The sequence below is a fragment of the Pithys albifrons genome, chromosome 7, assembly GCF_047495875.1.
Source record: "Pithys albifrons albifrons isolate INPA30051 chromosome 7, PitAlb_v1, whole genome shotgun sequence".
NCBI classification, from domain to species: Eukaryota; Metazoa; Chordata; class Aves; order Passeriformes; family Thamnophilidae; genus Pithys; species Pithys albifrons.
In genome coordinates, this window is record NC_092464.1 from 36049802 (window position 1) to 36064863 (window position 15062).

At 41.8% G+C, this 15062-nt stretch overlaps 1 protein-coding gene across 2 annotated transcripts in view; it reads left to right on the forward strand.

Annotated features, from left to right (window-relative positions):
• The first annotated feature begins 1102 nt into the window (after positions 1 to 1102).
• The window catches only part of GALNT15 (polypeptide N-acetylgalactosaminyltransferase 15), a 41215-nt gene continuing 27255 nt past the window's right edge, over positions 1103 to 15062 (forward strand). The window contains exons 1-3 of one of the 2 annotated variants that reach the window (XM_071561034.1): positions 1103 to 2236; positions 7735 to 7901; positions 8605 to 8809. In XM_071561034.1, the coding sequence (XP_071417135.1) occupies positions 1692 to 2236; positions 7735 to 7901; positions 8605 to 8809 (917 nt within the window). In that variant the 5' untranslated portion in view covers positions 1103 to 1691. The remainder of the gene's footprint in view (positions 2237 to 7734; positions 7902 to 8604; positions 8810 to 15062) is intronic. The other variant, XM_071561033.1, reaches the window with a different exon arrangement.

Genomic DNA, 15062 nt, shown 5'->3' on the forward strand with positions numbered 1-15062 from the left:
TCAAGGCATTCTGTAGAGGAGTACACAGGGAAGTGTACACAGGCACTACATCTCTTAAGGTTCTGACTTTTGACGGTTATGACTCATTTTAATATGAAAGTAGGTGTCCTCTCATTTTTAATTTTTTGGAAGCAACCTACCATGAATCATAGGCTGAACTGACAGAACATCTTAGAAGACAGTAACAGGGAAGAAAGCAAAAAAAGAACAGATCCTTGGTTCCCTTTAGAGTATACTGCGTTCTTGTCTTCAGACTCTTATTTTAGCTATAAGGTCTAGAAAGGCAGAGATTTTTTTAAATACATGAATGTGAAAGTTCTCCAGTAATCACATGCCTCCTGCAGTTGGAGCTTTCTGCTCATCAAGTATTACAAGATATGCAAAACACTGCATCCCATTCCCCAGTATCAAAAGGTTTGGTAACACCTCAACTACACCCACCTCTGACCTCTGCCAGACCAAGAGGCGTGTGGTGCTAAAGCACGTGGACTGTCTCACCCCTTCTCCCATTGGACAAGCATCCGTCTCACAGCAAAAAATGCCCAGTAGCACTCGTTGCCAGCAATATTAGCAAACAGACCTCAGAGACCGAGCTACCCTTTTAATCACAGAAGTTGTTGCTTTGTCTCAGTGTCAGTGATTCTTGTTCCAGCCCAGGCTTTCTACATGTTATTCCTGGACTAAAGAAAAATTGAAGTGCTGTTTGCCCTGCAGTACAAAGTTTATGGATGAGGAGACAACTTCAGCCTGCCAGGTGATAATTTGGCACCCTTCTGTCAGTGGTAAAATTCCTACAGCTGTAAATATTTATTGGATATGAAATACATTCCAGCTAACATATTATCATATTAATAAATCTAACCTTAAATAAAACATGTGCACTCCCATCTTTTATTCAGTTTATAAAATGCTTGTTTCTTGCTCCAAGCATTCTCAGTTTAATACAGCTACTCAGAAGTACAGCAATCCACGCTGTGCCTTGATTTCTCTTCTAATACAAAGTTTTGCTTCTTGTGTTTCACCTCTTACAGCTTTCACAAAGTTTTGATTTGATAGGACAAGCACAGTGAGGGCATTAGGACCAAGAGAAAGACGCACACATTGCTCTGTATTATGTCTGGCAAAGTGCTTCCTGACTGAGTGCCGTAGTTATGTGTGAAAGAAAGTCAGGGACTGACTAGTTCTCATCTGTTGATCACAGTTAAGTTGAAGCCTCTGAACGGGGAAGAGCTGTCAGACCTGCTTTCAGAGATACATCGCTTCAATCCAGACAGCAATTGGAAACTTTGAAGAAGCAGGATCTACTCTGGAAGGAAACTATAGGAAACAGGATTCCTTTTGACTTAGAATTTTTAAAGGAAAAAAAAATCAAAGCTTTAGTTACTCTTTTAATCAGCAAAACATGTGCTTTCCTAACTGGGCTGGGACTCTGTATAATAAAGGATCTATTTTATTTCACTGGATCCATGCTACGTTTTACTACAGTAAGTAAAATATTAATAGGAATGTTGTATTTTTTCTGTAAATAGAGAGGAAAGCATGAAACTGCATCAGTGAAATGTGAGGGAAGAAAAAAAATCCTCTTGGCAGATAGTGAAAACCAGGGCTTTTGTGCAACCCGAGGACTGGAATCTGAGGAAGATCAAAGTGGTATTTAACATGACCATCTGTATTGCTTTGTCACCAACAGTATGTTCTTGAGGAAGAAGTGCAGATATGGATCACGTAAACTGCAGTTTCTCTTGTTGTTTCTAATGCTGGGGTTTTTGCTACTGATGGTTACAACGCTGAACCCACCACCCAGCAACCAGAGCAAGGAAGGGACTTTCCAGCCTGTGGAGTTCAGCCCCCGGGAAGGGTATCAGATGGACTCTGCTGAGACCCAAGAGATGCTGGAGACCCAGGAGGAGAGCCAGCAGTACTACCCTTTGGATGGTCTATCGCCTTTCATCTCCCTGCGGGAGGACGAGCTGATCGTGGCCGTCGTGTCCCCCACCGGCAAAAGGAGTCTCAGCAAGGCCAGGAAGGGGTATCGCGTGGTGGGGCAGCAGAGCAGGCGGCCGGAGGGGAAGGCGGAGGGGGCCCCCGAGTCCTTGCCGCTGTCCCTTCCCCTGCAGGCCGGGGACGGGGCTGCCCCGGGGGAGCGGCCGCTCGGCCTGGAAACTCACGGCTTCAACGAGGCGGTCAGCGAGCGGATCGCGCTGCGCAGGGACCTGCCCGAGGTACGACACCCCTTGTAAGTAATACCCTGCTGGGGGAAAACCCGTCTCCTTCCCCGCCGCCGCGACCCCCGGGCCTTTCCTGCTCCAAACCCGCACGTCTCCTGCTTCAAACACCGCACCTCTCCTCCTCCGGACCCTGCAATTCTCCTCCTCCGGATCACGCACCTCTCCTCCTCCAAACCCCGCACCTCTCCTGCTCCAGACCCCGTATCTCTCCTCCTCCAAACCCCGCACCTCTCCTCTTCCGGATCCCGCATCTCTCCTCCTCCAAACCCCGCGTCTTTCCTATCAAACTCCTCGCTCCGGATCGGGCGAGCGCTTTTCCCCGCGCTGCGTGGGGAACACAGCCCGTCCCTCAGAGCCAGGGACGCTCCCAGCCTCCCTCCGGAGGAGGTTCGAGCTCTTGGGAACCGGCAAAGGCGGAGGGGGGGTGCGGAGCGGATGCCAGGAGAGGCAGCCCAGCCCAGCCCAGCCCGGCACGGCTCGGCACGGCACAGCCCGCGGGGGTCCCGCCCTGAGCACCAGCGGCCGGCAGCGTCCTCTGCCGGCCCCTCCGCCGCGGCAGCAGCGCTGCGGGCCCGCGGGATGCTGCGGGCCCACGAGATGTTGCGGGACCCCACGGGATGCTGCGGGACCCCACGGGATGTTGCGGGACCCCACGGGATGCTGCGGAACCCCACGGGATGTTGCGGGACCCCACGGGATGCTGCGGGACCGCGGGATGCTGCGGAACCCCACGGGATGCTGCGGGCCCGCGGGATGCTGCGGGACCCCGCGGGATGCTCCAGCCGGGAAGGGGATCCGCGCCAGGCTGTCAAGCGGGAAACGCGGCTGTCCTCCTGGGCCAGGCCCCAGGGCTGCGATGGGCTAAGGGCTTACAAAGTGATGAAGGAGTTAGGAATTGGGGCTGCCGTTCGCTCTTTTAGAATAAAAGTGACCTAATAGTCACTTACAAAAGTGGACCCGACTCTGAGTTGGTGTGGTCACTTTGAATATTGTGTGCAGTTTTGTGCACTGCAATATAAAAAAGATATAAAGCTCTTAGAAAGCATGCAAAGGAAGGCAACAAAGATGGTGAAGGACCTCGGGCAGAAGCCATAAGAGAAGCAGCTGAGGTCATCTGGTCTGTTCAGCTTGGAGAAGAAACTGAGGGGACATCTCATTGCAGTTACAACTTCCTTGTAAGGGGAAGAGAAGGGGCAGACACTGGTTTCTTCTTTGTGGTGACCAGTGACAAGACCCGAGGGAATGGTCTGAAGTTGTGTCAGAGGAGGATTATGTTGGATATTACAAAAAAGACTCTTCACCCAGAGAGTGGTTGAGCACTGAAACAGGCTCCCTAGAGAAGTGGTCACGGCACCAATCCTGACAGAGTTCAAGAAGCATTTGGACAACACTGTCAGGCACATGGTGTGATTCTTGGGGATGGTTCTGTGCAGGGCCAGGAGCTGGACTCAGTGATCCATGTGAGTCCCTTCCAAATCAGAATATTCTGTGATTCTGTGACAAATATTGAAAGGAAACTCCTGTGAAGGGGGAGGGTGGAGATCAGTGTGTCTGGCCAGAGCTGCCAGCACCACCATAAGTGGCTTGTAAGGCCACTGGGAACAAGTGCTGCGTTTGAAGTCCCATGTGTTACATTTGAAGCCTGGAGACTCAAGAGTCAGTTGTCCCACCAGTCCAGGAGGGGCAGCTCATCACAGTTCTTAAAAAGGATCTGAAGGGTATCTATGATCAAGCTGCCCAGGGGAAGTTTAGTTTCAACATTAGCAGAAATTTCATCACAGAAAGGGTGATTAGACATTAGAATTAACTGCCCAGGGAGGTGGTGGAGTCACTGTCCCTGGAGGTGTTTAAGGACAAACTGGACATGGCATTTAGTGCCATGGTCTCATTGACAAGGTGGTGATCAGTCAAAGCTTGGACTTGATGATCTCAGAGGTCCTTTCCAACCTAATTGATTCTGTGATATGCTTCCCTGCCCAAGGGAGAGGGAAAGCACATGGATGGGTGTCTTTATTTCTGGTCTTCTGAAATGAAAGCTGTTGTAGCTTTCTTCCAGGACACAATGGAAAGATGCAACAGAAAACATTTGAAGTAAGATACAGAATAATTTTGCTTTCTAGTGTTCATTTTCACATGTTTAAAAACATCTGGCCACTCGAATTTAAGGGTACAGTCTCAAAGAAAGAGAAATGAAGCAGTGTTTTCTATTAGGTTCAGTGTTAATTTGGATAATTCCATTAAATAATGAGACACTGATACTATTTCTGTTATTTTTTGGCGTGCTTCACTGGAAACTCTTTTGAACTATGTAATGTTCAAAGGAGGAATGACGACCCTGGTTTACTGCCTGCGATGTGAGCCAAAAAAACAGTTTTACTTTGGCAGCTGAAGGGCCATCTAACAAGAGATAGGGTTAGGTAATACTAATCGTGGTGAGATTTAAGCCATGGTCTCAGAGCTCTTGGATGGATTTTGCTGTCTGACTAGTTACAACCTCTCAACACCACAGCTTACAGAGCCCAGACTGAAACCTCAGATCTCAGCATCTGAGGCTGATCTGAATCCAGACCATAAACCTGCAGCAGAGGTATATCTCTAAGCCAGTCCTGTCCTTTACGGCACAGCACACAAACCACAATGGTATTTTTTTGGCATAGTTTAGTCTGGGGGCCAGGCTTACAACTATGTCAGTCCAGTTTTACAGTAGTATAAAACGAGAGTGAACCAGAATCAGATTGTCTATGTCTCTGTTCTGTTGAATAGTGTTGTTCATAATAATGTCAGTTATTATTTAGTTACAGCAAAGCCAAACAGTTAGAGATGTTTCAGTGAGTTAGCTCCATGGACTGTCTCTCTCATTTCACTTGAAATTGGATGGCAAATTCTTCACACCCGAAAAGGCTCTGAGGTACCTTCATCCCTTCATACTTTTTGCTGCTATCAGTTGGTCCAGCTGCAATTGACGCCCTCCTAGGACATCTGAAACAAGCCTGCCGTTGTGACTTTTATGATGGGGGTTCTGCCCCCCCCAAAAGTCTTTGGGGCTTGAGTGTCATACGTATCCAGGCAACAGAAACTCACGAGGTACCTACAAAGGTTTTAAGTTTCATTACAAAAGTATAGCTCCCACTGGAGTGCTGTTGGGAGCTGAATCTCAATGAGAAATTTTCCTGAAGGTGAGTGGGAGTCTATGCCTTTGCCATTTCAGAATTGCTCTCTGTTCATTGCTGCATGTGACAATTCCTTGTTTTTCACAAATTAGATTAAATTACTATGTCTCATATCAGTCATAGTCCTGATTTTTTGAAATGCCAATTTTTGATGGACAGTCTATGAAACTGCTCCAAATTACAGGGGAGGTATTTCTGTATACCAGTACCTTTTTGCATTTTTCTGGAGCTTAGATATCTATATTGCAAGTCTTTGCCAATCTCCATGGCAACTAAGCACTTGCCACCAAGGTTATATATTCAAGTACAGTTATTTTCAATTCTTTTCCAATTAAGATTTCACAACAGCCTTATTTTCTTGCTATAGCCACAGTACTAGCAAAAAGGCATTGTAATATCATGGTGCAAAATATAGATGCTAATATCTGTAGAGTTTCTGGTTAGAAGCTGCTTGATAGTAGAAGGGCAGCATCAGATCTTCACTTTTCTTAATAACCTTTAGATTCTTCTGCTTGAAAATATTCACTGCTGAGTCACAAGAATATTCTTTTCTCCATCCTGCTGAAAATAAAAATAAATATCCCATATGAAATAGTGAGGAAACAACATTATTGATTAAAGAAAATTAGCAAAACAAAGACAAAATAGATTTATTACAGTGTAAATATCATCATGAAAATTTACCTGTCTATACAAAAAAAATTTAATGTGAGCTATTAAAAACTTTAACAAATTATTACAATTGTGCTCATTTTAGATTTATATTCCCAGAAATGTATCTACAATAACCATTTATGTGCATTTGTAATTAAGTCATTCAGTCTATGGATTCTCTCAAATGATTAGCAGCTTTGTGTCTGGATAGTGTCTAGCAGTATAGGACATCAGTCCATTAATGGAAAATGCTAAGAAACATAGCAATATTAAAATTATATCCCTTATACAAGCTTTTGCTGAGTAGCTAATAGTTTAACAACCACTGTGAAACCTGTGTAGTGATTTGCTTGGCAATACAAAACTGGTGAAATAACAACGGGCCACATTCATCCAATTCTGTAAACACCTGAAGAAATTCTTGCTGCAGGAGATTAAATGAGTGAGGGCACTGAATGATTGTTACTCAGGAAATGAAAATATTTTAAAATATGTTCTCTGTTGTAAGCAAAGCAGATCTAATGTAAGCAGAGCAGATATATAGACACAGTCTTTGCCTTTCTACAATGGATATTTGAAGGCATTTTCTTCAAAATGTGCATCCTCATGCCAGGATAGCATGTCCTGTGTCTCTCTGAACTCGGACTGGTACAAAAGAAAACACTTTCTGTCATGAACACAATTTGTAGATCCTTTGCTTACATTTATGAAACAGCCACTGTTTGATGAGGGTTTATGGTTTTCATCTGCAGTTTCAGTGAGGATGAATAGGAAGTGTTTTTAATTTTTAAATGCTTGAGTTGTCAAAGCAGCATCTAATTCATAGTAATTTTTATGGAGGTTGTTTCAATGTCATGGGTGAACTCTTAGCCCTCTGGCAAACTGAGGATCCATGGGCTCCAGCTGCACTCTGGAGCACCTCTAGGAATGCCATACACTGACCCATGCAGCCAGGTGTCTTGTGGTAGGTTGCGTAAGGGCCTGGAGGTATAAAGTAATAGCAGAAAATGGTATAGAGAGAATCTGCTCAGTTGACAGCCTCACTCATCAGTGACTCATTTTCATTGGAAAAACCAACCTTTACAAAAGTTATAGTAAAAATACATTTACTTTCTTAAACATGTCTGTATTTGTATTCATGGTCCATTTCTTTCCTGTAGAGAGAGGACTGAGATTTTGGGTTCATTCACTGGGATCTTGATCAGGTAGTCCACAGGTATACTGCTCTGTTGATCAGATGAGTTATTTTATTTGCTAGTTTTAAAGGTACTGCATTTCAGTTTGCTCTTTTCTCTCTTACTTGAGAAAATGTGGAAATTGGCAGAGGCTGACTGTTTTGCATTATCCCCCTCTCTGCTCTAATTGTCTTTTTGGGTTTTTTTCTCTCTGGACCATTTCTGTTTGAGCTCTGTTTCTTGAAGCAGCCAAAGCAGAAAAAAACCTATTCCAGAACACAGCAAAACTTTCCGCTTTTTGTATTTTAATTTTTATAATGTCATTCCTATATTTTCACTTTATACTCCAGTTTTGGACACCTTAATACTTCCTTTTCTTAGAACTGAGTAGAGATCTTAAACTGCTTAGCATCCCTAAAGGTTTGTGTTCCTTACAACTTTGCTGTGAGAAAAAAGTAGCCAGTTGTACCAGTGTTTCCAGTGTTTTCCTCATCTGATCCCATGCAGGTGCTTACAGCAGAAGTATGACTCCAGCCTGCCTACAGCTAGTGTCATCATCTGTTTCCATGATGAAGCTTGGTCTACTCTGCTGAGAACTGTGCACAGCATTATGGACACAGCCCCAAAGGCCTTCCTCAAGGATATCATCCTGGTTGATGATCTCAGCCAGCAAGGTAGCCCCCATTTCTCTGTATGTGAGCTCTTTTTTCGAAAGCTTCAGGGAAGAAACTGCCCCCCTCCGGGAATTGCGTGAGGAGTAAAAGGCAATGAGGACCCTCAGGAAGAGTGTTAAGCAGAGCCCAGACCTGGCTGCCAGATTTCACTCATCCACCCCTAGAATTCAGTGTACCCTTTCAACTTTGAAATATGTTTCTCTTTCCCCCCATCATTTACAACCACTCTGAACTACCTTACTTTACAATAAGATCTCAGTGTGCAAATCTTAGCTTTCCCACTGGACCAAATCTGTCATAATTTCCAGACTTGGATTTTGGCTGAAACATAGAATGGAAAACTCCACATTGCTAAAGTAATCCAGAGTGCTCGGGAAAGCCAAACACCTGTAGTATCTCACTCTGATCTGTGTGTTTTTTGAGATGGTGAGAGCATTCACATTTTGCTGAAAATAGGAGAGTAGGCTATTAATTTTCCTGCACGAACAGCTTCACACATAGTGAATTTCAGTATCCATTAGTCTGTACTTCCTTTTCACATTATACTGAGGAAATATTTGGAACGTGGCCTATTTGGCCATTTAAAACAAATACCCCCAAAACATTTTACCTGCAAGAAGTAGCATCTCCTACTATCTGTTGCTTTTCTTTAACTGCTTGAATCAAAGCTAAAACACTTCAGTGACTGTTCTGTTTCTGACAGGGCCCCTGAAGTCAGCTCTGAGTGAATACATCTCTAAGCTGGATGGTGTGAAGCTCATCCGGAGCAACAAGAGGCTTGGCGTCATCCGAGGCCGCATGCTGGGAGCTGCCCGGGCAACCGGCGATGTGCTCATCTTCATGGACTCACACTGCGAGTGCCAGAAGGGCTGGCTGGAGCCCCTCCTCGCCAGGCTGGCCAGCAACCGGTAAATACCCCTGTGATCTCTGAGTTCCCTGGGTATGCTCATTTCTGCTGGAAGGAATGTACTTGGAAAGTGTTGGGTAGCTCTTTTATCTTCCTTTGGTCACCTTCTTGCTTCTGGTCGCACTGCTTTTATTTTCTACCTTAATCACCACATGCAGCCTTGTGATATATGGGAAGCAGGGTAGGTCACACAGCTGATTACCCTCACTTCACACCCAATGAAATTCCAGCATTTGGATCCACTTAAAGCTATAAGAAGGCTTTCTGGTGGTCTGAATTTAAAAGGTTGCAGTCTCAACTTGTTTGCAAATGGGCAAACATCCACCAGAGAAACTACTGCACAACTCCATTAGTTTTAATTTTCAGTTGTCTCAGTGATGAAGCCAAGAAAATTCTTTGTCCTCCTGAGCCAATTTGGTTACATACCAATATCACCTGTACCATTTCCCTTCCATGGAAAAACCCCAAACTTCCTGGGCAGCCTAGACAGTTCCAGCTAATTGCAGGTACTTTCACTAACACCAAATTGACGAGTAAATCAAGAGATTCATAATTCTGAGTCTTTCATGTTTAGGGTGGTGCTTGGTCCTGCTCTCTAATGTACAACTAAGCTCATCTATGCAGTCCATAAGTCCTTCAAAAATATTAAACCAATGCAAGTGTTTCTAGAATTACATATCAGTAAATCCTTTATTAAAGGGACTTTTCTGAAAGAAAAATTTGTACATTAACTTGTCCATCATTACTCATAAGCCACTTAGGAAAAAATTACTTGCTAGAGGGGGTAAAATAAAAAAAAGGTCTTTAAAACGCTTACCAGACCATTAAAGAGTCACACTAAAGACCTTCAAAGGCCATTCCCAGGCACCGCAACAAGAGGCTTTATGGATCATTATGTTTGTTTGTAAGAGAATTAATGTGAGTTTTTAGAAATTATTACATCATTTGAATGAAAACATTAAGAATATTGAAAACGAGAGTAATGCTGCCATAGGATGTCAGGAATATTCTGTCCAAAAAGGTTCATCCTTGGGAAAGCAGATTATTTTTTGTTTGCTGACTAATTAGATGGTTTATTATGAATATACTTCATTACTCTTCTGCCTTGAACTATAGTCTATTTTTCATGTTCATACAAAACTCCTGTGTGTTGGCCAGCCCTTATCCAAGGGTATATTGCTGAAATTAAGAGTTACAAAAGTCTCAGAGGAGAGCAATAGTGAAGGAAGAATTACAACTGCAAGAGAGAAGTTAGGATCCCACCACAAGTGTCAAAATTTCACTGTCAAACACTACCCCTGCTGAGGGAATGCAAAGCCACCAAGTCTAATATCATTCTGAGATTCTGTAGCACTGTCATCAGGTAGTGAAAAAAGGAATTCTCTTCCTCTATACAGCCTGTGTGATCATTCACTGCTCCAGGAGAGCAGAATTTAACACTGAGTTAGCTAATGTCTAATTGGATTAATGAAGCAAAGGTGGAAGAGTATGTATAATAGTATCGGCTAAGTCACTGTGTCTGACCCGGCAGCTTTGTCACTGCTGGTGTGGAGAACCTGTGACATTCTCCATTGCACAGGGACGACAAGCTCTAAGGCATCTGGCAATCATTTTCCTTTGCTGTCCCTCTTTCTCCAGCTGAAGAATGGTGATAATAACACTGACCTGATAAGGAAGTTAATTCATGATTTTTTGTAAATTGCTTGCAATGCTTGCATGGAGATCACCATGGAAATGTAATGCATTAGCATAGTCAACTTGGCTTTGTTTAGCAGTTGAGGAGCTGTTAAATTGAATCATGTGCACTCCCTGAGACTACCCAAATGAGGAAAGTACGGTGAAAAGAAGCTTACAGTGACTGCTGAATTATCCATCTTTCCTCCTCTTAATGTTCCAGTCAATCTGTAACTCATGCACTTTTGCTAGAGAGACAAGATGGGGAATTACTGAAGCACCCAGAGTGAGTGAGTTGTTAGGCAAGGAAAAAAGCAGACTTTTCAAAGCTCAAACCTTTTCAGGAGATTAAAGGAGCTGGATGGAGGTTTTAACTTTAAAAATTGTCATTAAGCCTAATTTTCTAGACTCGTAGACCTATGACTATTATTTTGACCTGTCCTAGAATGATGCTGAGAGATCTTTGCCCAAGCTGAGATCTCACTGTGAGTTGAACATACTCATAACAAGAGATTTACCCCCAGTCTTTATTGACCTGTGATAATGACAGATAGGACAACTACAAGAAAAATTATTCCAGTTTTACAGGTATGGAAATATTTGACAGATATTTGACTGGCTCTCAGTGGTGATATTTCATCTCCTTCATGATGGTTTTATTCACTAACCCAATAAAATTTATTTTTCCCCCAAAGTATTAAGTCTTTCTAAAATCTTTGGACATGCATTTATGGGCACTCTGACTGGCAGTAGTCTGTGAACCATACCTAACAAATTGACTGGGAAGCTGTGCATCAGCTTAGTATATTGCCTAGAGAATGATTCAACGTTTTGTAAAGCATTCCTTGACATTTTGTTTATTCAAGGACAAATACCATAGGTACCTGGGCAATAGTAGAAAACTAGATCATATGCCCCACAGTTCATTTAATTTGACAACTGTTTGTGTTCCAGGCTAATTCCAGGTGAGTAGTATGGGGCATAGCAATGCAGCTGTGCCATTATTACAGTCATCTTTTGAAGGATTTGCCTTTTCCAGGAGACTGCAGAAGACAGCTGCTATTTTGTATTCTGGCCAAGGGCAGTGAAAGGCTTGATCCTTTTTATATCCTCCATTTGTCAATAACACTCATTTCAAATTCAGTAAATGTTTTGCATTTCCATGGTATGTTATGGAAAGATATGCTGTCTCTTTACAATCTTTCACAGTTAATCAGGATCAGAAGGTGACCTATTTTAAAGAAGTTGAGGTAAAGAAACTGAACATCAGAATCTAAAACCAAAGCAAATATTACTGCCAAACACAATGAGGATTTAGGCACAATTCATGGCATCATGTAAAAAGGTGTTGGTTGCCCCTATAAATTTTGTTACCCCACATACAAGTTTTTTAATAAAGCGTTCCTTTAGCACTCTACCTAGCAGAGATTTGTTTAGTGCTTAGCATATGAATAGTCCATCCATTCAAGGAGACTGTTCATATGCCCTAAGTTAGTCTGGAGTTGGTCTGTAAGGCAATATTTAAGTAATCCTTTAATAGCTTTGCCATTCCTGATCATTGTATTTTATCTTTTTATTAACTTTATTTAGTTTCAAATGTTTTGCATTGCTAAGACTTCATTTAGCCAGGAAGGTGTTTTCAGTGAAAATGCAGTGTTTTTATGAAACCAGCTTGGGTCCTCAGTTACTCACTGAAGTTTAAACTATGTGCAGAGACAGAGAACTTGGACTGCCTAGATTTCCTAGATATCTAATTTTTGCAGGGAGTAATCCACTCTGAAACCGGTTGAGGAAAGTACATTATTTTCCTCTTCGTTTTGAGGTTTTTTTGTTCCTCCTTATTTAGGGCAGGATTTAAACAGATTAAAATCTGTTCCCTTCCCAGAAACACCAAATACAAAGAACATATAAGTCAATAAAAAACACTTTCAAAGAAAGTGTATCTAAAACTTCAAAACACTTGTTAATTAAATCTTCCTCTCCTCACATTACTTAATCTAAAAATAGAAAAGAACATAATGTCCATGGTGACTGTAAAGGGTCATGGGAACACATTTTGTTCCCAATTGTATTTGATTAAGAAATCCCAAACCAGGAAATAGTTCTTGTTTGGGTTGCTTTTTCATGGAATTTTGACCTTTTGTAGTTCATGTGTGTTCCAAGCATTTGAAATATTCTCAAATTCGTCAAATGGTTCAAAGCCCTGCTGCTAGTTGTATTTGAATTTCCTGTTTTTCCCTTTCCTTGGATTCCACAGAGTAAAATTAGCAGTAGTTTGCCTGTGTTTCATTTCAAAGTGCCAAGAAGCTGCTGTCTGCCAGTTACCCAGTTAAAAACAAGAAGAATAGCTAAGAATATCATCCAACTTTCAATTACCTTCTGCTGCAAATTTGCATTTAGAACCACACAAATATCAAACCATCACTAAATATGCAGAGGACAGATATCTTATTTTTTTAAAAGCATTAATACCAGCCAAAAAATAGGTAAAGCATTGCTTGATTAAGATTAAAATTAGATATGAACCAGTTTTCACACAAGATAAGATTTCTGGATTCCTCTATTTCAGATCAGAAAGATCCTCCCAATTTTTAGTTTTAAGAAGGTGTATTTCTATTGGTTTCAGCAGAGCAACACCAGTTTATACTAAGTGAAGATCTAGAGTTACTCTTACAAAAGTAGTCTTGAAAAATGTTAATCTTGGCATTCTGAAGGAGTTACTCGATTAGTAGGGTAGAATGTAGAAGGTGACCTATCTGGTGAGTTATTTTCAGCTGTCTTAAGCACTGTAATTTTCCACATCATACTTTACATACTTTGGATAATTGCTCAGTCTCCAAAACATCAGAATCTGTTACATCACTACAGGTATTTTTCTTGAACAGCATTAAAGGATTAATGCCCAGCTACAAGAAGTACTACTGTGGTACTTGTGAGCAATTGCACTGATGCCAGAAGCATCATTGGAGTTAGTGGCAACAAATTCAAGGTGGATCCAAAAAGGACAGGTTTTAAAGGGATGAAATAATATAAAAATGTAGGATAGTCTGAAATGTTTGGATCATCTGATCCAGAATATATCTGAGCATATCTAAGTATCTGCATTGTCTCTGTCTGAACTATCCAGGATCAGTTTAATCCATGTGGTCTAATCTTCATGGTCAAGGTCTTTTGAATGGTTTAGTCTACACTGCCTCTGGCTTCCACTCAAATACTCCCTCCTGGTATTTCCCTCTTGGCTCTGAAATAGTAAAATAAAGTACCCTGGGGTCATTAGTTTCTCAGTCCTTCCTGGATGAGAGTGGATAAACCAGCAGTGATATAGTGTGGGTTTCAGCAAGTAGCACCAGGCCAAGGTGGGAAGTGTACAACTGCAGCTGCACTCCTAACCAGACAGTGGTAGAATGGGAGAATGCAGTAGGTTGTGGAGATCACTATTACAGTGAATTTTAATTTTTGAAGTTTAGTCATATAAAATCCATTTAACTTGTAGCACCATATCAAAGCAAAAAATAACCTGTTTTTGTGAGTCCATCAGGACACTACCTTTCAGTAACTGTTAGAAGCAGTTTCCTTTCCATGCTGTTAGCAAGTAAAGCTTTCAGTAGAAAGGCTCCTGCTGGCTTGAGCACTAGGTAGTTTCTCTTGTCCTGGATGCAAAACTATATTAGTAAGATAATCAGAGGAGGATATCAGCTTTATTGCTTTTAGTATAATTTCTTCCATTTCATTTTGATTCCTGCAGAGGGTTGACAGCAACTCATTGCCTTAATGTACATGCCTACCAATGCTTCTTGTGACCAAGTGCTTGTTTCTATGAGTGCCTATTACTGCATATTACAAAGGATGGTTTTACACCTGAATGGAGAAATATAATCACTTTTCTGTTTTAAATCTTCCTGCCTTCAGCTCATCGTAGGAAACTCTTTTCTTATTAGGAAACAAAGGAATAACTGAATCATTTTAAAGCAATCCCCTTCATAGTTTGTCTTTGTACAATTCACTGATAATCAGTTATTTCTGTTTCTCCATGGGCTTCTAAAATTCTCTACAGGGTATGTCAACTGTGATAAAACAAAGTTTGGAGTTTCCTCCCACTCTGATACTGAAAAAACATTAGTGGTTATAGAGGCAGAAATTATATGTCAAGATTACATTAACATCACCCAGAGCTACCCTCGTCCTCAGTTGGTTCTGGTCTCTGCTGTGGAAAAGTACAAATGCCTCACTGCACTGGAGACTTCTGAGATGTCCTTTCTTCATTGATAGTATTGTGTTTTAAGCAAATTTCTGTCATGTGATTTCTGACCAACATTTAAATCTTTAAAAGTGGAGATAAAAACATCTACTTTTTGCCCCAAAATTGACCATTTCATTGCTCGGTCTCTCTCTCTCATTAACAGAAGATATTTTCTAGGGAAATTACTCCAGAATAATTTCCTATATGGGTATTCCTACTGTAGAACAAGAGTATTTTTTTCCAGTGTACTTTAATCCATCTTAAATGTTATTGGTTTTTCTCCAGAGGAACTTCTGTCTATAGACAAGCCCTTTCACTGAAACCAGAGGCTATCATTTTT